General features: G+C 42.3%; 1 protein-coding gene across 1 annotated transcript; it reads left to right on the top strand.

Moving 5' to 3' along the window:
* The first annotated feature begins 6,881 nt into the window (after positions 1–6,881).
* On the top strand, positions 6,882–27,302 carry LOC143896255 (uncharacterized). Its single transcript, XM_077403972.1, has 8 exons — positions 6,882–9,406; positions 9,725–9,955; positions 17,583–17,696; positions 17,902–17,988; positions 24,717–24,917; positions 25,054–25,239; positions 25,350–26,059; positions 26,228–27,302. Exons 1-8 carry the CDS (start codon positions 9,103–9,105, stop codon positions 26,267–26,269), a joined length of 1,875 nt encoding a protein of 624 aa, XP_077260098.1. The 5' UTR covers positions 6,882–9,102; the 3' UTR covers positions 26,270–27,302.
* Positions 27,303–27,653: the final 351 nt, after the last annotated feature.

The following is a 27,653-nucleotide window of genomic DNA, read 5'->3' as shown; positions in this document are numbered from 1 at the left end:
ATGGTGTTTGAACTATACGGTCGTGAACTGGTAAGATGAGAAGATCGCGACGAAAGGGGGTGTAAGGAGCGTCGAAGACAGGTGGTAGGAAAGGATAGATGGAAGGAAGCAAGGTGGTAAGACTCTGGCAGGGCGGCGGTTGGCCGGAGGTTTCAAGGTGGAGTCGGGGTCGCTGTCGCGGCTCTAATAAGCTACCCCCTCAAACCTCGTTCCACGTTACGACCCTTACATCCCTTTACGGGTACCGAGGGCAGCCTTGCAATTTGATAAACTGTCACGAGCGTACGACCATGTTATCCGAAACTAGCCGAGAACTTGAGAGAATTTCTTGACTATTGAATTTCTTCGTTCAATACCCATTTTGGTTTTCCAACGTTGAAAATTTCACGAGTATGATGAAACACGGTTTTATATGTCAAATCATGAGATATAATTTTCGTGGAACGCAGAATTATGCGGGGCTCTTTATGCGAGGTTCAAATGGATAACCCGGTAAATTAACAAACGTTACGTTTCCATTTCCATGTAAATTGCGTGATCATAAGTTGGCTACACAAGATCTTAAGAAAGATTGCTGCATTAGTAGTTAGTTCCGGGTGGAAGCCTGCCTTTGATGAAACCACCGGAGCATAAACCAGAATAGAGATTGTAAGGAAGTAAAGCTTTATACGACAGCTTTTAAATCTATACGATATCGATAAGATATCTGGATTTACTCATGTAGGTTCTCTGTTTATTACAAATGTCAATTGATGAAAATAATTCATAAATAAAAGAACTAAAATCGATGATCGATCCTTATGACTGGGCTAGCTTCATCGATTGAATGAAAGGAAAAGGGAACTACTGGCCAACACAGCTGTGCCACGAGAACCCGAAGGTCGGGGGAACGTAGACTCTTGGGAAATGATTCCACTTTGCAAGGGGCAAATGGAAATGACCCTGGGACAGCCTCCGCTAGCTCTCTAGGGTTGTTCTTGGTCAGACGCGATGACGATTGCGAAGGGCAGAATAACGAAACTATCCTGATTAAGGAGATTCTGTTTCTCGAGCAGCTATAACCCGCCGTCTGCGGTCGATACTTATATGCAATAATATGATTTTTAAAATTATTATAAATTTAGTATTAAATTTCAATTGTGATAATCTTTGTACATTATTTATCTTTTATAATCAATGCTACAAAATTTGTAGGTATAAATAAATTCTTATTCGTTTGCATGTGATTACCCGTACATGCAATAAAATAAAAGAGTTTAAGATGCAAAATATATAAAGCATACATAATGCAAATCATATATAAATCATATCAATTAATTTTTCGTGAAAATGGAAAATTTTATGTAACTATGCTACAAAGGTTGCTTGGAAACGATGAAGAAGTTAGAAGATAGCGTGTTGAAAGTGGCGGAACACGCGGCACGCTCACCCTTCGGACAACGAGTCATCTCGCGACGCTGCTAACGGACCCTCGTCGTTTCCTCGTACTTGCACCCGACAAGACATTACTTGATAGTTACAAGACATTTTCATCATACATCATCCTAGACAACCGTCTTGCTTGAGACATCTGCTACTTCAAGATTTAGTAGCAAATGTCTACGCGTCATTATATTGTAACTATTAAAAATGAACCGTAGATATATTTAGCATATAATGAAAATAAAATTAATAAAAAGAAATATTTATCACACACATGTATTTATGTATGATCGGTGTGATCGTCAATTCAGTAATATAATTTCTAAAAGCTTGTGCAATATTCGACCTTGTCTTATTGTTAATTATGATTTAAGACACGATTTAAGAAAGAGATTTTCATTGGCACGCGGTTTGTCTCATAGATATTCGGCAAAGAGATCCTTTAATTACGCTAAGTAACGTCTCCCACAGGCGTCGCGTCGCGGAAGACTGAGCCGGTCATAATATTTAATCACTACTCGTTTCTTCTCCCTCTGAAGGCAGTTTCTGTAAGAAGTTCCGTTGCGAGCGGAAAATATATCGTCCAAATTGAAGAAACTATAATCGCAATATTATATAAAAAATTATACAAATAAAACTATTTTATTATTTATTACTATCGCCAAGATAATAAATCAACAATGACAAGAAAGAAAAATAATAAATGTCATTGATGCCAAATTGTTAAAAATTCAACAAGATCAAGTTTGACAATATTTTCACATCACCATGAATACTTCGAACCCTTCCGATCTTAAAGATTACGAAACAAACAGGAGCGCGAAGCTGGCAAATGGGGTGACTATGTCGCATCGGGTTCGTGCCACCCCTTCGAGATTGTTTCACGAAGGAAAGCAATCGTTCAACTAAAGTCACGATCCTATATAACACATTTATATAAAACAAAAATTTATGGAGGAGCAAGATACGTAGAAAAAAAATTTTAATTTCAATATATTATATAAGTAGATAACTATGGTGTTGCAACATAAGAGCAAAATATAGAAAAATATGGAGAATGAGAGTTGTCTTGTTTAATATCTAATTAAATATCTGAAGCACATCGGACATCGAAGGAAAAAACGATCTGCGATCTTTTATCTGCGAAGAGCGGCGATCTTACCCTATTACGGCTTTTCTTTTCCTCTCTTTCGTAACTCACCATGATCCCATCCTCCCATCAAAAAGGGGGTTGGCAAGGAACGCAGTAGGGGTGGCATTTCATTTTTTGACACCCGGTGTATTTGATTCCACCCTTGTAATAAACCCCAGGGGTTGCCACCAGTGGGTCCCCCTCTCCCTCTCCCTACATGTCATATCGACACCTCACCCCGAGGGTAGGTGACTGCTAGGTAATTTGCTTTCTTATTTTCTCCGTTACGGAGCTCCTGCCGTGTTCTCTTTTCTCTCTCGCTCTCTCTCTCTCTCTTTTCCTTGGCTTTCACCATTCGCTGAATGCTCGTCGCGTTGCTACCCTTGCTTAAGAACCCGATTTCTCGCACCCCGCGGACTCCTGCTTCGCCAATTTTCCTCTCGATGCAGACAGCTGATGCCTACAGAAACGCGCGAGAATTAAATCACGACACGACTGACCCGAAAGGATTCCTTCCTTGAAATAAATTCTTTGAGAATCCTTATTCGAAAGAATTCTTCAAGGAATACTTTGACTGTATTTCGAGATCTTTTCTCTGCAACTTTTCTGAACAAATATAAGGTGTAGCTTTATAATCAAAATAGAACACAGTGAAATAAAAACAATAATTAAAAGTCACTGTTCTCTAATTTTAATTTGTTATAATATCACTCCCTTAGAAATTTTGAGAACATTTTTTGCAAATGTTGCCTATTTCATTAAAATAACGGTGCACTATTGAAAATAGCTTAAAATGTGTTTTCGTCGAATGTCATTGTGTTAGATCTCCTCATGAAGACACAATGTCCGATAGTGCGAAAGACTGATGAGAAGCCCCGGTACCGATTACTCGTTTCATTGCTAATCCGATTTCAGCTACCTCCAGACCGAAAACTCCTTAACGCTACTCCGTTGGTTTCTCTCGATAATCTCGTTACCTCCATTAGACAGCCTTAGGAACCTCGCATCGTTTGCATGTAGAAAACGTCACCCGAACAAGAAAGTTGTAACCACGACAATTCTATGAATTCATACCTCCAAATAATTTGGTCCATTCGATTCTACTAATCATAAATGTAGCTCTGAAGGTTACATTCAAAAATGTAACCTCGAAAAAATGCTTACAAGGCCATTCAAAACTCGTCATAAAGTCCGCAAACGCCGCAGGTAGTAGATACAACCCTTTTGAGTCAGACGAGTCGAAGCATCCGCCGACTCCTCCGCGACAACCGTGCGGCGGTGTGAGTGGGTGGGTAGGTGGAGGGCGCCTCGCAGGGGACAAAACTCACCCTAAGAAGCTTCTAAGAACGCCAAGGCGGTGGTGACGCTCTGGTGGGGAATAAAAGTACCCGCATGCGCAAACTCCTGAAAAACTGCGGCCCGCCTCCGGCGCCGCCTCTATCGTCTCTGACATCCCTCTGACCCCCCTCGAGCCCCTGGTCCATGGAGGGCCCCGAGATCTCTTCCACCCCTGCACCCCTTCGCCCCTCATAAGACGTCGTCCGGAACGATCCGCGACCTTTTTCGAGAATTGCCCCCCGGGTAACATGTGCTAACCGTGTGTGATTACCTTCGCTCTACAACGCGGACGCACCCGCGCTATCCGCACTCCCCCGTTAGCTCGCCCCGCTATCACCGCTTTATCACCTTCTCGTCGATCTGCCTTTTTTGCGCCCGCGAAAATCAAAGTGCCGCGGCAACGAGAAAGACTGAAATTAACAATTTTTTCGGGCCGGTAAACAGGTGCATATTGTGTCGTACAAGCGGATAATCGCCAAGAAGTAACCGAACTCACGTTAAAGACATAGTTTTTCACGAGCGAACCCACCAGTGACTGTGATTAAACATCAGGGTGTTGTGAAAATATAATAGTTTATTAAAAAAAAAAGAAGAAGAAATTTTGTGTGCGTGAAAAAAATGTTTCAATATTTTATATACTTTTTAAGCCAACGATGTTAATTTATCGCAATTTATATTTTTCACAATTTTTTATAATTTTTTTGTCGAAAAGTTTACACTAAAAATGAAGGTAATTTTATAAAATATGTCAAATATAAGTTTTTATTTATTGTTAAAATAACACTCTTAAAATGTTCTCCAAGGCATTAATATATTTTTTAATTCACGATTATTTATCGAAATCATCTTGCAAATTTTTATTAAACCGATTATCTATTAAAGTAACTTTTTACTGGTTCTTTTTTTTTTCAACAATGTATAAGCTCCAATTATTCTTTGCTAGGCAACACGTCATCGACAAATCCTGTCGATCTAATTGGTCGCCAGCAGATAATTGTTCGGCATCGATAATTGGTCCAATTAATTTGAACGGAAAAGTGCGTCGGTAATCGTCGTGCATTCATCGATTCACCGATTATGTGAACCGTGTCGTATGCGGGTTATAGAATATCGTTACCGTCGAAAGGACATCGGCGAAAAAAATAGCCGAAACGCAAACAGAAACCAATCGTTTTGGCTACGCGTGGTAGTGAAGTTATTGAGTTTTTATTTTGTTGCTATTCACATCGTACGATTACAATGCTCGTCAACAGATATTGGAAGACTATTAGATTTTAAAAGCGCATATAAAATAAAATAAATATAATATCATACGTATTTTTTTGTATAAAGACATGATAGTTAATAAAAATTTTGCTATCATCGAGAGGATATCAAAGATATAAAATAATATAATATTTTTAATTGTTCTTTCATTTAAATAATCAGCAAAAAGTCATATTTATTAAAAATAATTCAACATCGCAGCATGATTAAATATAAATTCTTTTTTTTATATAACGATTTTCAGATTATGTATCAAATCTACAATACTTGATATCGTTATGTTCGATCTTTTGACACTATTTGTCTGCCAACGGTTAAATTGCCCTAGAGTTTTCTTGGCATACCAATCGCATTCTCTCTCACTACATTCTCACCCTAACTCGTTTCTCCTACGAGACAAAAATTTAAAAATGTCACGCAATTCCGAAACATTTTTTGACAATATTGAAGGGTGAAACTATATTTCTCATCTTTTTCTAACATTTCTCTTTTATTTCAAAGTAAAATTTATACAAAAATGCAACATTCGCAACATTGAAATTTATTTTAAATTTTGTCCTTGGAAACATGTCTATTAAACTATAATAAATAAGTTACAATGCTCTTCTCTCAATGTTATATCTTTTGTAAAATACATACACCAAGGTCCGGAATATTAGCGGATGTAATTGAAAGGGGACATCATTGCACGGTGAAAGAACCTACGCATGACGAAATGCATCTCGGAAGGTCTGCATTTAGGGACGCGGAGGCGTCGCATTGTTCCTCGTAGGGGCGCAGGATTATATAGGGGGCTCGTCTCGTTTAGGGGTTCTCGGCTCGGTACAGATACGTTATGATCGATAGTCTCGTGTTGTCTCTCGAAAGAGTGACGTGTTACAATTCGCGCGTCGCGTTCCGTTTTATTCAGTAATCTACAATCCATCCTTCAAATTCCGTCGGCCGCCTCTTATAATATGACAAAATTGCTTTCGTGATATAAGATCAATGATTGATGAAATTAAACGTATGATCTTTGTCAAAAAATTAATAATAACGTAGAAAGAACGTAGAATGTAAAAAAAATTCACATTATTAAAATTTTCGTAAATGCAATGTTTGTATTGTGTTTATATCTTTGCTATAACGAGTCACATTATGTCATGTTGCGTACAAAATTTTTGTGATACGTCTTACCATAATTTATGCCATATTTCTTTATTTGGTCTGGTGAATCTGGTCTGGGAATGACTACTTGTGTGTTACAACATGTCCCTCTCTTTCTCTCACCCGGACTGGCGGCGTTCGTCTTCGACTCCGTTCCTGGTCCACACTCTCCGAGAACCCCCAAGCGTCGCACAACCCCCGTATTCCTCGGTGCTAAACGCAACTACACAAGGGGCCTTTCTGCAGTCTTTGTTTTCCCTTTCTTCCCAGTGTCGTTTCGCAGTCTCGCGCGGGGTGATCGTTGAACGACGGAAGCAGGAAGAAATCAACCGAGAAGGGCAAAAAGCCGACCGACAGACAAGCGATCGCGCGAGAGAACCATCAAAAATATTGTTTACTTCTGACAAATGGATCTTCAAATACTGCACAGAGTTAATTAATTGTCTTTATTTGCTATCTGCTACAGCTGCATAATCAAATCACTCTACTAAAGTAGATTAAAAAGAAAAAAGAGTTAAATTTCTTTCTTCGTAAATATTAATACAATATTAATATTATGTAAAAATTTTATTAATTAACTTATCAATCATCATGTATGAATAAGTGATCGGATCTAATTTGTGAATAATTTAAAAAGTTTAAATAGTGACACTAAAAGTGAAACATCATGATGTTTAAAGTGTAATTACAACGCTTCATAAATACTAACAATAAGTAAAAATATCACAATAAATAATTCGTGATATGTTTCACATATAACGTACGTGCGAAAAAAATATTTTTCTCGAATGTTATTGTTGTTGAATGGCAAAGCGAAATAATTTGTTGCGTATAGTGCGAGCTATCGTGCACCGTGTTTGGATCTACATCCTCCAAGACGTTGTCTAGCCGTGCTTCACGTAAAATGTCTCACGACTGTGTATAGTTAAAATCATCGACTAGAGTGTCAATCTCGCACCGCAATCATGCGGCGCAGTGATACGCGGTGCCGAGATTCATCTCCGGAAAATCATCTCCCCCTGAACATCCCACGGGTCCCCCGTCGTCCGGTGCAACAACGACGAAGTCCGGAAGACAGCGCGAGGTTTGAGTAGTCTGATGCGAGTCGTCATCGGCGGCAGTATCGTCAGGAACGCGGCGGCAGTCCTGCGGGAGGTTGTGCGCGCAGCAGTGACGGGACAAAGAGAGAAAAAGAGAGCCCAAGTTCCAGAGAGAGAGGTAGCGAGATTTTTCCCCACCGCTTGGAAAAACCAACCCCCCACCAGCCGGGTACCGTGGGGGCAGGCGGCGGTGGCGGCGGCGTGGAAGAGACGCGCGGCGGGCTGCGGGGGCGACGAAAAGAGGGGGCGAGGAGGGTTACCCAGGGTGGTCTCGGTGGTGGCTGGGGGCGGCAGCCTCAAAAATACACCGCAACCACACCGCGCGGCTCCACCGCAGAAGCCGCCATCTTCCACCGCCGAACCGAAACGAGACCGCGCGAGTTAAACACCCTATCCTACTTCCTCCGAGTAGAAGCTGCCCTGCCACCCGTTGAAGCAACGGCCAGGTGAAGAATCACCGTCGCCGCGACGGCGACCGATTCTGACGGCGAAGGACATTTGGGATAGACATCTGCGATCCTTGAAGCAGAAAAATTTCGGATCGGTGTTGATGTGCGCGAATGAAGATATACCGCGTGGATTGTGATCATCGCCTCGATTGCAAGTTGAAATTCTAACGTCAGTGTTCACGAATTTTTAATCGTTATTTGATATGTACAGATAATATATTTTCGTGATTGATCAAGACTTCGATCGACGAGAGAGATACACGTGACGTGCGCGGTCCTCGCCAAAGTTCGGTGAAACTTGGCGCGGTGAGCGCCACGTACGGAAACATATGGTTTGATTTGAAAAGCTTTCTGATATATATCCTAATGCAATTTTAGTGAAAATACAGAAAAAAAGAAAGTGTATGAAATAATGCCATCAATGATAAGGATCACCGGTGCGCAACAGTGTTTTAAGCGCGCGGTAAGAAAGCCATCTCTCTAAGCCTGTTTCCGAAACTGGACTTTCGATTCGATGATCAGATTTAAGTGTTTCAAACAGTCGCGAGTGCTCCTTCGTCTTCGATAAGAAGACGGCAGGCTGAGGACTCGATCAAAGAATCGAGAATACGTGGAAAACAAGGGTCGTCGAGATTGCCGACGATTCCAATAAAACGAATTTTCTCCGCGAGTTGGCAATCGAGACGAAGAAGAATTTGCAAACGGATGCCCTTGCCTCCGCCCCGCAGCAGGATAATGAAATAAGGATCAAAGAAACCTAAGGCCCGCGAGGGAAAGCCCGAGAAAGCCGCCGAAAAGTCGCGCGTGCCTCTCTATTCCGAAGAAAACAAATCCAATTCTCGCCGGAAGAAGATATCGGCGTACATTCGTAATGTGTTCCTCGCCATTGGTGAGACCAATTTGTGCTCGTAAGATTTTTAAACCGTTATCGAGTGGACTCGATATATTGACTGATCGCGCATGTCGAATATAACAATCAATTCTAATGACAAAACTACAGTTTGTGGAATAAGGGATTGTAACTACTTACATAATAAAGTATATCACAAACGCAGACGTATCATCAAAGGACCAAGCATCATATCGAAATTGATTACAAGGATCGATCTTCTCACGGGGATCACGTGTACAGATACTTCATCTAGAATTCGGGAAAGACAAGACGTTAACAATTGAGCAGCCGAAATCATTCGGAAAGCTTGCAGGGAAAGGTAACATCTCGATCAAGAGAATCAATGATATCGTTCTCATGACGAATCCTTCGCGAGATGTTCGACCCGAGGAACGGCCTCCCGGCCTAGACTATCCTGATCCTAGATCAGTACGCGGCAGTCATCAGGCACATCAAACAGTGAGTCAAATCGGCGGGCCCAGAATACGGAGGACCCGGGCTTCGTCCTCGAGGAGAAGAATGCACTTGGCCAACGAGGTTCCTCCTCAAGGTTCGGCCGGCGGAAATCATCTTCCCGATTATGCTCTCACCGCCGATTTGCTTGCCGAGAGGACATTGGATGGACTTCTCGCCGAGCATCCTGGCGAACTTGTTCGCACAGGTAAAATTATATTTAAAAACAACATTTATAGAATATATATAAAAGATTCGTTATTATATTTTTATATTTATTATATTTATAGTATACAAACACGAAGTAAAAATAAAAAATGTAGTAGAAATGTAATTTTAACTTCTTCAAAAAACTATATAGAAACGTTTTATTTTTTTTTTAAATAATCTCAAGTTTCGGAAAATAATCTTCTAATATATGAGATGTAAATCCGATGGTACTATATGATTGATTAATAGACTTAATGAAAACAAATTTGTCAATGTAGGTAAAGACTATAGCGTTTTATTTTTATGTTAATATAAGGTTCCCCACATGTGGTGTGCACGGTATTGCCGTCACATTGGAGATCGAACAAGACTTTGCCGGTAGCCTTCAAAGTAGTAGCCCTCGGCGAGGTCGGAGATGGTACCCTCGTGACCGTTCGGGCTGGAAACGATGAGAATTGCTGCGCGGAACTACGAAATTCTACTGCTCTAATGAAGAACCAGGTCGCCAAATTCAATGATCTTAGGTTCGTCGGTCGAAGTGGTAGAGGTAAGTCCTACACCGCACAACCTACATTTCCTTATATAACAATTATCTTTAAGTAATCCTTACCTTAATCTATATAATTACGCCTTAAATATTAATATGATAAAACACTAGAGAATATATTTTCTCTTTTCTCATTCTTGATATCTTTGTATATTTGCTTTATAAAAATAACTCTCACTGATTGACGTCGAAAACTTGATCAGTTTTCTGCTGGTTCACCTTCTCTTCCTATCTTAAATCATTCAGACCTCGCTACATTAAGGTGGTGCCCCGACTGATGGCCTCGTTTTTCCCGTGTCGAAAGCCAAGCACGGGCTACCACCTGGCCCCTCGTTCCATCCTCATTTTTAATTCACGCGACAAATATCGTGACCCGGTATCTCCTCACGACTGCCACCCACTCCATGCCATGCCAGGATAAGAGAGCGCACGTGGAGATTTTTTAATTCCCGGCTCCGCGTTTCAATAATTCAACGTTTCTTTCGTCCGAGAAAGCGGAACGTAGGGCGACGAGGGGAGAAAAAATTGGGGTCCGAGGTCTCTGAATAATGCTCCCTAATAATCGCAGCCATTACGGACGGTTAATGCAAACGTTCGCTCCTTGAAGAGGAGCTGAAGTAGGGAGAGGGGGGGGGAAGAAGCGGCACGAGAGAACCTAGATCGCAGCGGGAAAGGAGCAAACTTTCCAACATCCTTTTTTTCTCTCCCTCGTCTCTCCTTTTTCCACGTATAGGAGTCGAGGTAGAGAATCGGAAGATACGAATAACGAAGCGTCCTTTAATTCCTTTAATTCGACCGAGTTGCACCACCGTTCTTTTCGTCCGCCTTCTCCCGTCGCTCTCCCTTTTCTCATCTTTTTCCGACGACGTCGAACTTTCGAGAGAGCAGTCACGGGCGTACCCGGTTAACGAGGGGGTGGTCGACTTGTTTATGGCAAATTGGAAAAGGAAATTGCGGGGTTTGCAATATCGGTGGGTTCCGCACTACTTTTGTCCGACGGTAGACCCTAAACGGTAGACGGCACTCTCCTCCCTCCCATTGACTTATTCCGACGATTCGTTTGGGGCGCAGAATGATAAATTATTATTATTTGTTGTCGTATTTTTGTCTGCATATCAACCTACTTACGAGCGATATCAATTTGAAGCGTCATCCAAACGGCGGCGCAGCGGCGTGTTAGGATACCGTTAGTCCCATTCCACATTGGCCTCTTCCACTCAAAAAATGGAGAGATCCAAGATACTCGTTATAGAACAATGGAGACCGGGAAACGGTTTCCAGAATTTTTTAGCGGGACTCGCGAATGAAGATATCGCGGATATATAGGAAATTGTGGGATGGGATGGCGAAGCGCGAGCGAGAAGGACGGAGTGCGAGGGGGATAGATGGAGGTAGAGTGGTTGGCTGTAAGCGGCTTTGGTTTCCATGGCAGTAAGCCCTCATTACTGTATTACGGGCAGCCCCTAACTATCGCCGGTATGCAACGATTTGCCTCTAGATTCCCTATATGAAAGTGATGCAAGATCGTTCCACGCGCGTATCACAATCGCCGCTGGATTTTTCTTTCCGCATATCTGACGCCAGCAAATTTCCGTGTTGAGATAAATTTGAATCCTGTCCATCGCAATATGTTTCAAATATACTAGTTGGAAATTATGCGCGCGCGCGCTACAAATGCAATGAAAGAAAAGAATATTTGAAAGAAGGGGAAAGAAAATTAAGCGCGCTGTGTAAAGACCAACTATAGAAGAGGTGAAACGTTATTATCTGTAAAAGAAAGAGCAAACAGATCCTGTTAAATAAATCAAAAATTTATGATGTTTGTTAACGAGTCACGTCGCGCATATCGCGCTGCATAATACCACAACGAGACGAGGAGCCCCGGATGCATTTTATATACAGATTCCTCACGCGTACCACTCGCTTTTTTGCCTTCGTTGTTTTGCACGCATCCCGTGCCCGCGCACTACCGACTTTTTCGGCTGCAAATATTTGTCTCATGCTCGCCCGCGGGCTTTGTCAGGCCAATTTAATATTGCGAATGCGGACGTAGAGAATTGATCGTGGTCGAAATGCGTGACGACGTTGATGGGGTGGCGGCCGAAATCCGCGTACGAAGAAAACGAAGAGTAGAGCTTATCTGCTTGCGTAGTTCTTGTGTCGGTGCAAAATTGCCAGTCATATTCGCCGAACAGCAAATTTATAGTTTAATAAAGTATAAATTTTTTTAACTCTCAATTTCCAAGAGCTCTTGGAATCTTGGAAATATTTCTAAATACATAATTCTGCATAAAAATAATTTTCTATATAAAAATAACGGATGATGATGAATTTAGTATATCGTCGTGTTATTGGACGAAATACCATTTGTCCAGTTTCTCTCGCAGATGCTAGTCGATTGTTTCCCGAGAAATTGTCATTTTTGTTACGGATAAACACGGATGAAGTCAAATGTGAGAAAAACTTGGACGGTGTCAAGCCGACAAGTTTTTTTCCTGACTCACCGATTCGCTCCGACCCTTTTTAATCGACTATAATCGCTTTCATTCGGTCTTACGCGCTGACCCAAAAGAGAGACCTCTTCTAGTGCGATGTGTGCGGCTAGCGAGTGTAACGACTACGGTCAGGGGTTACGGGGGTGACGGCGGAATATTATCATACCGGCGCAGGGGCGTATATCACTCGGCCACCCCTTTCGCTCCCGACAGGGATTAGCGTCAACCTCCGACTGCTAGGAGTCACGGGCCGTACGGAGACGCGGCTATATATATACGTGTTTCTCTGCGATGCATTGGTGTTGGGGCGCGGATGAGCGGAGAGCACGGCACGGCGCGGCGCGGTGCGGCGCGACGGGAGAGGGTGGCGACGGGCGTAAAAACGACGGGCATAAATACCGGAGTTACCTGTGTTTTATGACGGTCCGGCCGAGGTATAGGCAGGAAGAGAGCGCGAGAATCCGAGGGAAAGCTCCGACTATCGACAGCCAGATCCTGACCGATGTCCTGGCGCAATGGATCCCCGTCTCGCCCGTAGAGCCGCCTCCGCTCTCCGTTCTCCGTTCTCCGTTCTCCGTTCTCTCTTTTTCTCCCTTCTCGTGGAAGGAGGACTCGTTTTAGATTCGCCACCGCATGGCAAGCGTTGCAACATACGAGTTCGAGTCTGCCGCTGTCACGAATGCAGATCCGAATCTTCGATATCTCCTTTATGAGTCGAAAGAAAAACGCGTGGTTCGAATATCGAACCTTTGATCATTATTATCACACTACAGAGTGCTTCTAAATTGCCAAGATTTTACTACGTGCAGCGATATTTCTTGTCAAAAAAAATAATATGTTCTCAGTTGATTAAAAATATAAACAAATAATTATTATTTTATGTAAAACAGCACAAAATTCTTTCATGATAACGGAACTGCGAGAAGCTATTCGTGGAAGCTGCCGTGAAGAGTTTCGTACGAGACAAAAATGATTTAATAAGTCGTAAAGGTCCGTCGTCGTTGAAAAGGGTCGACGTTCGTTTTCATCGACCTTTTAAAATAGCGGATCTCTGTTCGGTCGACCAAACAGCTGTTGCAATCATTTGCCCCTGCATCGGCAATACACTTTGCTTTGAAGCGTGTCCAATCCACTAAAAAGTTCCCCTCAATTTACTAATCTCCCGAATTATAACAAGGCCACAGACACTTCATTAGTAACTTTCACCTAAAAAAATCTGCTGAATAACGAATAAAAGCGTCTTTTTTTTTCAAAAAATAATAATTGATGTAAAACAGTTATGTTTCATTCACTTTTCTAATAGATTCACTTGAAGCTTTAACAGACGTCAACGTTTCAAAATAAATCTAATTTTGAAATACGAAAATTAATTTCCGGTGACAACGACAAACAATTCCCTAAAGAAAGACTGTATAACTACCAACGTCAGAAGATATTTTAGCGTTTTCAAGAATCCGAATACGCCAGTTTTAAATCTGTGAGAGCGGTTGGCAAATCTCGCCAGCGACCATCTCGCGGCGACGTTTTTTGCCAATTAAAAATTAAAAAATCCATCCCTCGGTCAAGTAAGGGATCGCGGAAGGGACTGCAAGAGCGCGAGGGGAGTCGAGGAACGCACGGTCCTATGGCGGATGACTGCGCCGAGATTTTCTACCGATTAAACATTATTTTCCGCTCTGGTCTGTAGTATGAGTCGCATACGTACGTACATATCCGTTTCTTTCACATATATTAATTCCACGTTTCCCTACTTTATTTTCTCGATATTTTTCGCTCCTCACATTCCGTCGCGCCAACAGCAAGGCAGGCTTTTGCAAACGCTTCAATGACCGCTCGCCCGGTCGCGCCGTCGCATCTAAAAGTCGTTATGCTCGACGTTGCGATTATTGCCAGTGGGAATTGATCCTGACAGAAATTTATTCTGCTGCAAGATTCCCGATTCCGGCGAAATCATCGCGGAACAATCACCAAACATATTTGCGATGACGCTTTCTTCTTGTAATCAACGATCTATTTTCAACAATAACGCCGTAACGTCAAAAAATTGATAAAAATACAAATTATTAGTATTTATAATCAAATTTATAATAACCAATTTTTACTTTGAACGAATGCGCGTGTGAAATAAAGATAAAAAAAAATTTCCTTTCAAACATGTCACGGCGGCACACGCTCAGCCTCGTTTACCATGATTCGGGTAGTCAAAACGTCAGAATCTTAAAACACGACAAACACTCCGAAATAACGATCCGAGCAACCCTCGCACTCGCACTCGCTTCACCGGCAAACATGGAGAGTTTTTAACACTGCATGATCCCTGAGTAAACTTAGGGTAAACGCCAGCATTCTCGTGTCTTCTAGCACAATTCCTGTCGTGTAAGTGGACGCGGGCCAACTTTGCCCGAATTAATTTCTCAGCCGATTCGTTTGAACTCATCCGAAGGATACCTGAGAACATTTTGCGTTCTTGCAAAAACTTAAAACTGGACGCATCCCAGTTACAATCAATCGCCTTATACAAGAATTGCATACCCGCATTTATCCTTTCAACTCTAGATAATAAATTTTAAACTCTAGATTTAAGAAATGCTAATACAGGATATTGCCGCGCAAAAATAGCGAGCCCTTCAGTAATCTTTCGAAAAAGTCCAGTACGACGAAAAATTCTACATCCCACTCGGACATCATAATCTTTATGGATCCTCTCAATCGCGTCTGCGACCAGGCAATATTTTGTTGGATAAAAGTGACGTACGATGCGTGTGGATTAGTAATTTTTTCAAACTTGTTTGCGAGTACAAAGGATGCTAGAATGAGTAAAATCCTCGGTACATAAAGAAGCGCTTAAAGCAAGAAAGCGGCCAAAAAAGTTTTGCACAATGTTTTCCAATCTCATAAATCGCGTGGTAAATCAGAATCAATTTTGTTGCAATCGGATTATTGAAAAATTTCTAAGACTGAGAAAGCCATTTTCACGTGCAATTGACCGCACCATGAATCATTCGTGTACAACCGATGAATTAGAATCTCGCTAGACGTAGATAAGTCGGGGAAGAGGGGAAGAGGGGAGAGTGTTGTAGACCCCGAAGGGTAGATCGTTCTTCCAGCGAGTTACACATAATGCCTCATAAACACCCTCAAAATGCCTGCCATCACCCCTGCCATCACATTGCCGTCGCCCTCTCGCGCCTGACACCACGTTGGCAATAAACTTCGGTCTCGTTAACTCTCAGCCACGAAATCTCTCCAACGAAATCTTTCACACCCATCGTGAGACACGTGAGTTTCGATACATCGTTTTCACATTGAAGATGTGTATTTAAATACGTATGACAAATCGCTTATTACTTGGAAAATTTATTTTTTCGGAGAAACGAAAGAAATATAAGATCGAGATCACCTAATATCTTGATATGAGAGAGAATACGAGAAAATCAGTTCTGATAGGACTTTGGATGTTTGGATAGACATCGTGAAACAACATTATATAGCGCGAAAATAGCGGCCAATCACCGCGCGACGCAAAAGAGAACGCGCTGGAAATGGCACGGCTCCCTTGGCGAAGTTTAAGTCCGGTATTTCGCCCAGCGACGGGTGGTAAGCCGGTTAAATGTCGTGGTTCACCGTAAAAACGCGGTCGTTTACCGGGGGCCAGCCGCGCCACCATAAAATAAAACTACCCGACCACGCGCGTGTACATACCGGCCGCACTTGGCGACGCCATTGTAAGCTGTATAACTTTATTGTCGCGGAGCGCGGAAAAACGCGTAAATGCCCCGCTTTGCCCTGCATATATTTCGTCGCTGCTATTTTCTTCGTTTGGTATTGCAATGCGACGCGATGCGACGCGACGAGATGGCTGGCCGCCCCCGTGTTTTATTTCGCGTACGCGCGATTACCGGGACCGAGTTCGATGCGTCGAACGCGTGACGAATTCCATGCGACGCGCGCGTCATCGATTGAAATATTTGTGCCGAAAACATCGAGAAATTTAGTAAACGGCCCGGCCAGTTACGAGTCGCGCTTCATCTGCGCGTTTGCCAATATTGTTCCAGGTCATCGACGGACTTGGAGAACGAAAAACGCTAACGTGCGAAAAACATATTAACACACGCATACGAGATATTTAAATTATAAAAATCAGAATCTGTACTTCAATGTATCGTAACTTTGTAATCATAAGAAAGTATATATATCGTTGAAAAAAATAAATAAATAAGATACAAATATGCTTATACTTAAAAACTATTGAAATATTATTAATAAAAATAACAATATAAAGACAGTACAATTATTATACAGTATTGTAAATATATGTTGTTAAAAGCAATATTTCAAGATCGGGCAAATTATCGTCTCAAAATTTCGAAGGGGAGAATATCTCATCTATCGAACTACCGAATGTTGTTGAAAGATAAAACAACGAAATCGCGCGTGACGGGAAACTGCGTATTTTAGGGGGTCGCGTTTAGCGCCGGCAACATTAACATATTCCAGCCTATACGGGAACAAACATCGACGCACTGGCGTCACTCGTTCACCCCTTACTTCCGGCACATTTGTGTTTTGTTTCCAGCGAGCGCACCACGCGCGCATTGCCGTTTTGCTCGTGCATGCCGTCGAGCACATATCCTTCGCGATAGCAACGGATTAAATCTGCCAAGAAATTTCAATCCAATCAATCGCGATAGCTGCCAGCCAAACCGTTGGTGTATTATATATAATATAATTCGATAAATATATATATACATAAAGTGGCGGTCATCATTACGTGAACGCTTGTAAAATACATTCGTTTCACTTCGACATGCAAATGTAGATATAGAGTATTTGGTTAAACGTTAAACAATGCAGAACATAAATCGCGAAAGCGAATGCAATTCATGAGATTGTGCGTCCTGAAAATATTTCTTTTCGTGGTCGGCGAATTGGATATGAATAATAGAGTCTACGAAAACCAAGGAGCGCGGAATCAACCGTGTCTTTATGGTTTTTGATCTGGCAACGGAGCCAAAGCGCGATACGCTACATCGTCCCATTGGGAAAAACTCGTCTCTCGTTTTACCGCCAGGGGATAATTCTTTCTCATCTCGTTCTTTCTCCCAACATCTCTGTGTTGATTTTTGTTTCAGGGAAAAGCTTCACCTTGACGATCATGCTGCAGACATCGCCACCGCAAGTGGCCACCTTGTCGAAGGCGATCAAGGTAACCGTAGACGGTCCAAGAGAACCGCGATCGAAGACAAGTGAGTACAACGTTATCTACCGAGGATAATAACTTTGTCCTAAAATCGAGCTGTCTATATGTGTGTGGAAAAAGTTAATTAAGAATTTTAATTGACGAGACAAACCGACGAATATTATTCGACGGGAAAGATGCACGATCGCGCATTGTCGCGATTTATCATCGAATCGCACGACGACAATTCATGAATTCATCCCACGTTGTAGGACACCAGGCCTTTCATCCCTTTCACTTCGGACCTCGTCCATTCCCCTTCGGACACCCACAGGACCCGTTGGGATTCAAACTGTCGGGTAAGTCGGTACTCTCTAATCAAAGACACGCGCGGCCTCCATCATCTTCGTCGCGGCGAATTTGCGCGGATACCTGGTTCCAATGAGGCTCACCTTCAGCCTCTCGGCACGCCCTCCCCGTCGATAGATAACTAAGTTTACAACCCCGTGCCGTGCTCTTCCCGAGAGGAGAGCAACTGCGGCAACTTCGGCGGGCCAGGGTCGACGCCCTCTTCTCGCGCGCTAGCTTCGTGGCTGCGAAGGGTGTCAAAATTGAGCGTCGGCAGGCACCGACTCAAAATTGAGTTTTGCCACCGGCCTCTAAGTGAAGAAGACTCTGATTAAGCCCCGGGCGCGAACTCTGATGCCTTTTCGTTTCGAGGAAGCCGCTCGGTCCCCGCGCTTACGGAGAAGTCACGAATAAACTTTAGCTCCCTTAACTTTGCCATCGAGTGGCTTACGACGCGGTAAAATACCTCACCAACTTAAACGATCAAGTTGAAGCATTTTTTTTCTTTTTTACTTTTAACATCACAATTTTGATATTTGCAGTATTTTCTTTTATAAAAGATTTCATTAAATAAATAAATAACGAAATATTGCTGCGGATTGTTTTTAGTGTGTACTCACAATCAGTCTTTTTCTCGGAGGGCCGATAATGCGTTCGCTGTAATATAAATGATGGTTTAAACGATTTCACCGTCGCCAACGTTTTCGAAAAAGTTTTCAGGTATCCGGCCGGTTCGACAGGACAGTCGGGTGGCACGAATTCCATTGAAACTCGTTCGAAGCTCCAAATTTTGATGGGACTAGCCCGGAGCAGTGAGGGTCGGGTACTGATACTGGTGCACCGACAGTGTATTGTTTCGGCATGATAAGCGGCTTAACGGAGCTTCGCTCCCTCCTATCCCCGAGGCGTACTACGGGATGGCAGTCCTGCCGTCGATTTCTCGCCGCTATACTCCCGTCCAACCCCGCAACCCCGGTCTGCTCAATCAAGAATCAGCCACTACCGCGCCCGGTAGTACGCCGGAGCTTTAACTTTTCTTCTCTTTGCGTCTCTTGCGTCATCGCGATTCGATCCACGGATTGTTCTAACATAATTTCTCAACAAATCATTGGCACTCGGACTAAATAATCAGAAAAATCATTCAACATTTTTAAAATAAATCCCAGGAACTACTAATGTAGGATGAAATAAGAAAAAAAAATTACGTTATGAAAATTTTCACAAGCTCAACTTCGTTGGAATGCCAGAGTTCTTTGTCAATATTAAAGTATATCAATTCGTTAGAGATATAATGCAAATTATTGATGACGTACGGTTTTAGCACGTCATCGGATTAATTGTATTCGCACAATTGGGTCACCTACATTGTTTCGGCTAGGGTGCAAACGGCACTCAACGAATATCGATCGGTTTATTTCGAGTGATGTGCTCGCGAGTTTTTTCAACCCTTTCGCTCGGGGTTCGCCGGTCGGCTCACAGGTTGCGCCTCCATCCAGTCCAGCAGAGGGTCGGTCAGTCGAGTACCTTTCAAACTTTCAAAGCCGCCCAGTCGCTGGGTATCGCTGACTAGGTAAGGGTGTTCAAGAGGTGGTTTATTAGATATCTGCGACAGGGGAGGGTTGATAAGGAGAAAGGGAAGAGCACTATCGAGGGTGTGAGACGAGTGGCTGGCCGTGCAGGGTTGTTAAGGTGCCCATTGAGGTGTAACTAGGGGGATGTTATTAAATTTCGTTTGGGCCTACCTCGACAGCAGGGACGAATTTTATGATCTCCCCAAGGGCTTCGTGAGAACGCCGAGGTCCGACGGACGGGCTATGCGTCTTTTCTTCCTTTCGATCTCCGATATCGCTTTCAATTTCGTCTTTTTCATCAATCTCAATATATCGAAATGACATGTTACTCACTTTTACGATGTAATTAATTTTATATTGCACAAGTATCTTTGTCTTGCTTAGAAAAGCAACATTTACAATTTTTATTACAAAAATATTTTCTTCGATAGTCCATATAATATTTTTCTTATTTTTACTAAAAATTACTTGCATTAATCATAATAGATGCGTGAAGTATTAAAAATAGAATTCTAAATCGCAAAAATCTTGTAATGTTCCAAAAAGCTGTGCAAGGTGAATTATTTCCGGCTTTTCTGCTACAATAATATTTAAGAGCTTCAAAATACATTCAAGAGCGATCACTAGCAAGCTTAGGGAAAATTAATGTATCCGGCGACAGATACCACACGGTAGATCGTCGCTGAGATTGTCCACGAACGAAAACACCCCGATCGCGCGCGTCCCGGGAGGCCGAGCCCGTCGTCTTTGTCAGTCTGGCTAAGGGGATGAAAAATCGCGAGGTGCCAAGATTCGAGTTAACAAGAACAGCTCGTGCAGCCCCAATCTGCCCTCCCTCTTTCCGCTCTCCCGTGTCAATTAACCGCCTACGAGGGAGAAGCAGGGTGGTAGAGGAGTTGAGGAGAGAACCGGAAAAATCGCGACCCCTGTTTCAATAAGGTGGCCTTTACCTCATTTGGGGGAGATTGTTAGGAACGCTCAGTTTAAAACTGTCGCTTCGTTTCTGGATCGTTTTGCAGTAAATTCGCGACTTTCTTTAAAGCGGATCTCTCTTCTTATCGAACATATAATTTGCGACCAACAATTATGATAAATGTAGAAATTTTATTCTATATACTCTGTATTACTGAGACTTATATTTTATGCATATATAGGTATATCGCTATTCTTATAATACTACTGCTATAACTCTAAATTACGTGAAAATAACGTAAATCTTATTGACTGCTAGATTGGCCTAATCGCGACAAGTTCTATCGCGGTCTGCTACGATCGTCAGATTATATTCCTTTTCCAAACTTGGGTACCATTGTACCTGATTTACGATGCGACGCGTTTAAAGGGCTCTTTCACGTATATACGGAAAACCGTACGCGGCGGCAACCCTTCGGGCGTGCGGTCCTTAAAGGAAACCTTTTTAAGGGTTGTTCCTGTCCACCCCCGTGTCGAATCACTGCGGATCCTTTAAATTCGCGTCACATTTCACCCCCTCAGTGCGTCTTGCAAGAGCGTCTCGGGGTGTTCCGTCTTTTAATCAGGTCCGGCTACCGGGACCTTTCTCTGGAAGCGACGGTAACTAATGACACTCTCTCTAGCCTCAGTCTCATCTCTCATCTTCTTTCCTATCGTCGAAAATCCACCGAGCCTAAGAGATAGAAACCCGATAGCGTCTCGCGATATATCCTCGAAATTGATCTATCTCAATCCGATTTCTCTTCAACACTATTCTACATTTATGTGATGTCATGGGATCACATCCACACAGGCTGATACGCGCAGCTATTAAACTTAATACTTACTTTTTTAAAACGCTTTATTAATAATGATTATAAAAAACTTGCGTATACATTTAGCAAAGTTTTAATTATTAAATGAAAAAAGTGCTATGTGTGTTGATAAAATTATTCTTTTTATTTTACATGCTCAATTGTAAAACAGCAAACTTAATAAAATTATATAATTTTTTGGCGCATCCATTGAATCAATTATTACACAATTAATGATGATAAATCAACATTAAAATTAAAATTATTTATATAATCATGGAACATAATAAATGATAAGAATGAAAATTTATGCACCACTGAGAATTGCCAATTTCTTAAAAGATTCGTCATTTTTGCACTCTTTCTCAACTTCAAAGAGAAAATCTCGCGACAGCAGGATATAAAGATAGAGTAGAAGGGAGAGAGAGAGATAGCAATTTTCTCGTCCTTTCTCGAAATATCTCCTCGTAGAGCTTAGATCGGTGCCAGGGACCTTTCCAGGGTGGCATTTTAGGGGTTGCTGCGACGCGATAATGAGAACGGGCGCAAAGGGTGGGTGTGCAAAGACATCCAACCAGCAGTAGCTAGAGGATAGAACACGGGGTGGAAAGAGGAACGACGAACGAGTCGGAGAGAGTAACAGAGAGGAAACGAAGAGGTTGTGGAAAGGGGAGGAGATCGAGCTCCGCAAGGGTTAACGCCTTGGCAGCAAGAAGGGCGTTTTTAACGCCTGTTTTGCATAGATTTGAATAGATAAGACAGACAGGAAAATACGCGAATTAATTTATTATGTATCTCAGAGTGGTGAGATCAAGGAGGTTTAAGGCGAAGAACTTGAATGACTTCCCCCTTCTCGTTCACAAGCTGCGTGACAATTTTCAAATCAATGTCTTTAAAACATTTCTTAAATTTCATCGCTGCAAACCCACGCGTAAAAGTTAAGACGTCGAACATTCAAGACAGTTTATAAGATACGATCCGTTTATAAGATATAATCTACGCGATTTATTTTTAGGCTCGAAAAAACGATATTATAATAGTGATTTAGTGAGCGAGTGAAAAGTGTAGTCGAAATTTGAAATCGTGTCGCGCCAACGAGTTCTGTAATCGACGTGACCAAATTTAATTCACCCCGCGGGTGGCTCGGCGGCGAAACGTATATAAAGCTACGCTTAAAAGCTCATATTACACGTGACGTCACATTACCGCATCTCGGGAACGGCGCGACCAAAGTACGTAGCACATTTTGAGCACGCTGCTCGATAATACATCATCCCTTAAAGCCCCCGATGGAAGGCACACGCAAAGGCAACTAACCCTAGGGCCGTAACGTTTAAGCTTAACATTTCTCACCCCTTAAAGGGTAGCAGCGGCTCCTTGAACCCTTTCAGCCTCGCGTCTCCCGCGTTCTGTCTCCCTCGCTCCTCTCACTCTTTCCCAGATCTCGCCGGGTCCCACCCCTCATTAGTCTTCATTTGTTTTCGGAATTATCGCCCGCCAGCCGAACCCAACCCGGCACGCGAGTTCCGTCGAAAGAGGGTGCGCGGCATTTTCGAGGTTTATTAAATTGAAAATATGTTACACCCGTTCTAAAAAGGATGCATGTCGTGTCGAATGTCGAATGTTTTTACTTCATGCAAAATTGACAAAGCTGTTTTCGGTAAAAAGAGAGAAAGAGAGAAGGTTCTATCTAAATATCCTTTATATATCAAACATTTTTTCGAAAAAAATTTATATTATATCTTAGTAATTATAGAAAGCCCATCATAATTGTTACAATTATTAAATCATATCTCCTTGTGTAATTTTGTCACACAAATGTTTCACCATTGCGATATATTCAATAATCCAACCTTTATTCAAACTTTATCGATGATACTGGTGAAAGATTTTATTTTTAAGGTGACAATCTGATTAACAAACAAGAAACTGATTGTCAGTTATCGAACAATGTTCGCACAATGCTTCCGTCATCTAATAAGAATCCGGGTGTCTGGAGAGCTTACCGAAGCGGTTCTTATTCATGCACCTGCCAACAGAAGCCGTCCGTTGGCCTCCGTAAGCTCGGTGGCAGCGGTGCTTTCGCGCGTCTCTTATCGTTTTCTTAATCCCTCTCATAAAGCAGGAGGGCTACGAGTTCTCACACGGCTAGTCCGTTCAGTATGCCATGCCGGTGTGGTAGAACGCGAGATAGCGGTGTCCTCCCTGGCGAGCGCGCGCGGCTTAAAAAGAGCTTAAAAATCACCCCTTCGACCCCTACCGAGCTTTTTCACATCCCACCACCCGTCGCAGCGCGACTGGTGGGAGCGTACGAGCAACCAATGGGGCGATCTGCGCGTCTTTATGGTCACGCCCTCGTGCCAGTGACCGGACAATTCTCCCCGCTCCGTCGAAGCAAATTTCCCCTGTTTGCCACCCCGCCGGAACTCCTACCCCCGTCGTGCACGGTGGCTTCGCGGCAGCCTTCACGGAATTTTTAAACTGCCCCGCACAGATGACGGCATAATCTGTTATTGATCAAGGTCTTTCGAAAAACCGATACCACGTTGATGATCACGGTGCTTACTTCTTGCACCGTTCTTCTTGCACCGCGACGTGCCGAAAATCAATCACGTTACGCGTTACTTACTCATTATGTAAATAAAAAAAAATGGAATTTTCTTTTCATAATCTTTCGATAATCCAGGTAATCTTTGTGAAACAAATATATTTTGCTTGTAAAAACATGATGAAAATCAAGTTATTGTTTTATAAATAAATACGCAGTGAGAGCAGTGATGCGACTTATGTCAGTTGGTTTGTCCAACCGATCACCCTTGAACGAACTTTTTGATGTCATAAATTTAATTGCATTCAAACACATGCTTGTGCGGCCGCGCGATATTGGCTATTATCGAAAAAAAGGTGATCGATCGTCTCTGCATTCTCTGTTGGATAAATTTAACTGTCCATCCACGTCAAAACCGCCTCTACGTCAAAGGGATGCGTTTCTACGACTCCAACTGTCAGTCGATCACCGTTTACCTGCCAAAAATTATACAACGCCACCGTGATGCCTAGAAATATGTTACGTCTTGTCACAAAACGATCGTATCAGTCACTTTCAGATGCTGTCGTCTACATTGCGTTACTCAGTTCCGAAAAATCGTATTCAATTGTGTATAAATATATACATATATATATAATTTAATTTTTCATATAAATGATTATTAATATATCTAAACATCTTTAGATTATTTTAATGTGTAGACGTAAATAAATTACACATATATTATATGTGTCTTTCATCGCAAATATTTCTAAACGATATGGAGGTCACCGCGGCGTGGCGTGATGACAGCGGAGACGCTGAACAAATAGAATCCTTGGAAACGTGTAATCTGCATTTCTTTGATTGCACAGGATTGCAACACCTGGGTCTGGAGCAAGGCGCGGGCCAGGGATGGGGTGGGTTACCTCGAGGATCTCTACCACCGCACTGTCTTCCACCGCCTCCCGGTCATCACCCACACACACATCCACAGCCGGTTGGTGCATCGGCCTTCAACCCCTTCCATCATGCCATCGAACAGAGATCCCCGAGGCTGCCTGGACCTAACGCCGGTAAAGATACGAAATTCTCGTTATGAAGAATAAGAATTTCAGAGAAAGTTTAATTCGAACGAGAGAACAACTTTATTTGAGTAAGACGGCATTTTCTCAGGCGATTAATAGACGTGTAATTTCATATGTCTATAAGAATCTTCGAGGAATGACTTGGGTCCTATCAGTGTGTCGGTGAGGGAAGTAACGCCGACAACGTCACCCGGGAACCCCGGACCGGGCTTGCTGACGACAGCTTCTGTGACGGCACCGACGCCTCCCGCCGAGTCGACCACTACTACTACGACATCCAGTCCGTCTGGACATCATTCGCACTTTCAAGGTAAAAGACACACAGACACACACACACAAACACAAGATATCTGCTTAAAGATCCGATTCTTCATATATTCTTCATGGCCCAAAGAAACTAATATCTTGTTTATAACACAGGTCTTCATCTGCTGGGTGCTACGGGATCCATCTTCGGATCGATATTCGCGCCATTGTTACCACAGTCCTCTTGGCTCTACAATCCCCTGTATCACACGCAACAGTACATCCTGGAGCCGGAATGGCACGCTCTGGCCTTGAGAATGGCTCAACAGCGATTGCAGAGGCCGGATCAGGCCCGATTGGAGGAACTCAGGAAACTCAGAAGCAGCAGCGACAGTCCCGAGAGCAGCACGAAAGACGAAGAACGGAGAGGAGACGATCAAGGCGCTTTACGTCGATCCGGACTGGATAGTCCTGACGATAGTATCGAAGTGGACGATAAGAACGATCAAGATTTGAATAGAGACCGCGTTAGAAGCGACGAATCTATACCCGAACAAGATTCCCCGAGAATTTCGCCGATCAGAAGCGACCTGGAAGATGCCGCGTCCACAGACGCCACCTTCCAAGAAGCATCGATCCACCTACGGCAGAGCATAGAAAATTTAAACGACTCGGACCTCCAAATCGATCAGGATCAGATCGTCCGTCGCGGTGACCTCACTGTAAAAATTCGTTTAGAAGGTACGGTCGATCTTAGCACGAAAAAGGGTCAAGATAAGGAAAATGTCGGTCAGGATCTGACGACGCGAAGAAAGGAGGATGGGATAGATGTCGAAAGAGAACCCATTAGATCACGAAGAGAAAGAAGTCCTAAGCCTAGACAGGTGTGGAGACCTTATTAAGAATTAAAGTCAGTATATTGTTCTGCGAGAATTCTTCAAACGCGATGATTTTAACGAATTCGATAATCAAGACGAGAAATTTGATTGTCGAACAAGTCGGAATGAATTTAGTATGTTCTAGGCAAATTTTATCACGTGTTTCTTTTTCAGAAAAAACTTTGTTTCGTTGAGAAATCAACGAATATTGATTAATCCCGTCGATAATCTGAGACTAATCCCAAAAGTGGAACTTGCACGATGTTGTAGAGTAGTTTAGCAATGCTAAGCGATATATCATCATCGTCAAGTTGTCGAGAGATAAACGGAACATACCCGTTGGGTGCTCGAACATCTCGCGCGTAATGCGGTAATCGTCTGCTTGGAAATTAATTATCAGAACTTTCGGACGAACTTTTTTGTCAAAGTTATTTATCTATTCGTGTGCCCGTTGCGGTATCGTCTAAGAACTGTCATGGACTCGAGGACTAACCAGGGTTTACGTTCGCATATAGTATGTACATATATACAATGACGTCCGATTATTATATAAGTTAATGTTTCCAGTAAACGTTAAGCACACTACCCTCTTGTCATTCCAATTAAGAATACTTCAACTTTCTGAATGTCTTATCGACTACACGAATATGCTATTGAAGCGCGCGCGGCGCGCATACATGTGTGTCTTAATCCTGAAGAACAAATTTCTTAAATTAGAATATATGTTTTTCAGTGATCGTATTTATTTTACTTCTATGAAATGTTGTCGATTTCAGAAAAGAAAATACTCGTGTGGCAGATGACATTTAGGGGGTTTTCTGGTACAAGCGAAATTACGAGCAGCCTACGTTGTAAATATCACTATATTAAAAATTTCAAATCCTGGCCGAGTCACAACCTTCATATATTAAGCCATTGTCTTCTTTTTATAAAACAACGTCATTTTTGAGGTACAGAGATATCGATATCCAGAAAAATGTCATTATACAATTATCATTTACATGATCTACGAGTCGTTTTGACGACGCTGTATGTATTCGTGAGTATTGGCTTCAATCAAAATCATTCATTGTTTAAGTACATCATCAAATAAAGTAATATCATCCGTTCCCATGATATCGATTTACTCTCTTATGTGATCAGAGTAGAATTGCGCTGAAGACGTGTCATGCAGTTCAAATTGGTAAGTGCAATATTGTTTAATTATATATCATAGGATAATTATTTGTCAAAGCGTTATCTTTTCATAAAAACAATAATTATTTTTAAAATAAAACATCTCATATTCTTTTGATACGCTTTGCGCGATAATTAGTTAAATCACTATACATCAAATAATAATTGACATTAATATACACTTGTTTGAATACATATATACAAATACATGTACATACATATATACATATATACATACATACATACATATACATATATACGCGCTTAAACAATCTTACTTCCATTACTTCTTAAAAATGCATTACACTTGAAATATTCTTAAAGCGCTTCGCGATAAAGTGAACAAATTGCAATCGTGTATCGAACGATCCACGCGTGCAACCTAATCCGGTCGGACGAGATGCAGCAGATTCAATAATTCGCC

Source organism: Temnothorax americanus, unplaced genomic scaffold (genome assembly GCF_048541705.1).
Source record: "Temnothorax americanus isolate GAGA-0224 unplaced genomic scaffold, ASM4854170v1 Scaffold18, whole genome shotgun sequence".
In the NCBI taxonomy this organism is placed as follows: domain Eukaryota; kingdom Metazoa; phylum Arthropoda; class Insecta; order Hymenoptera; family Formicidae; genus Temnothorax; species Temnothorax americanus.
This window is presented reverse-complemented; position numbering and strand designations above follow the sequence as displayed.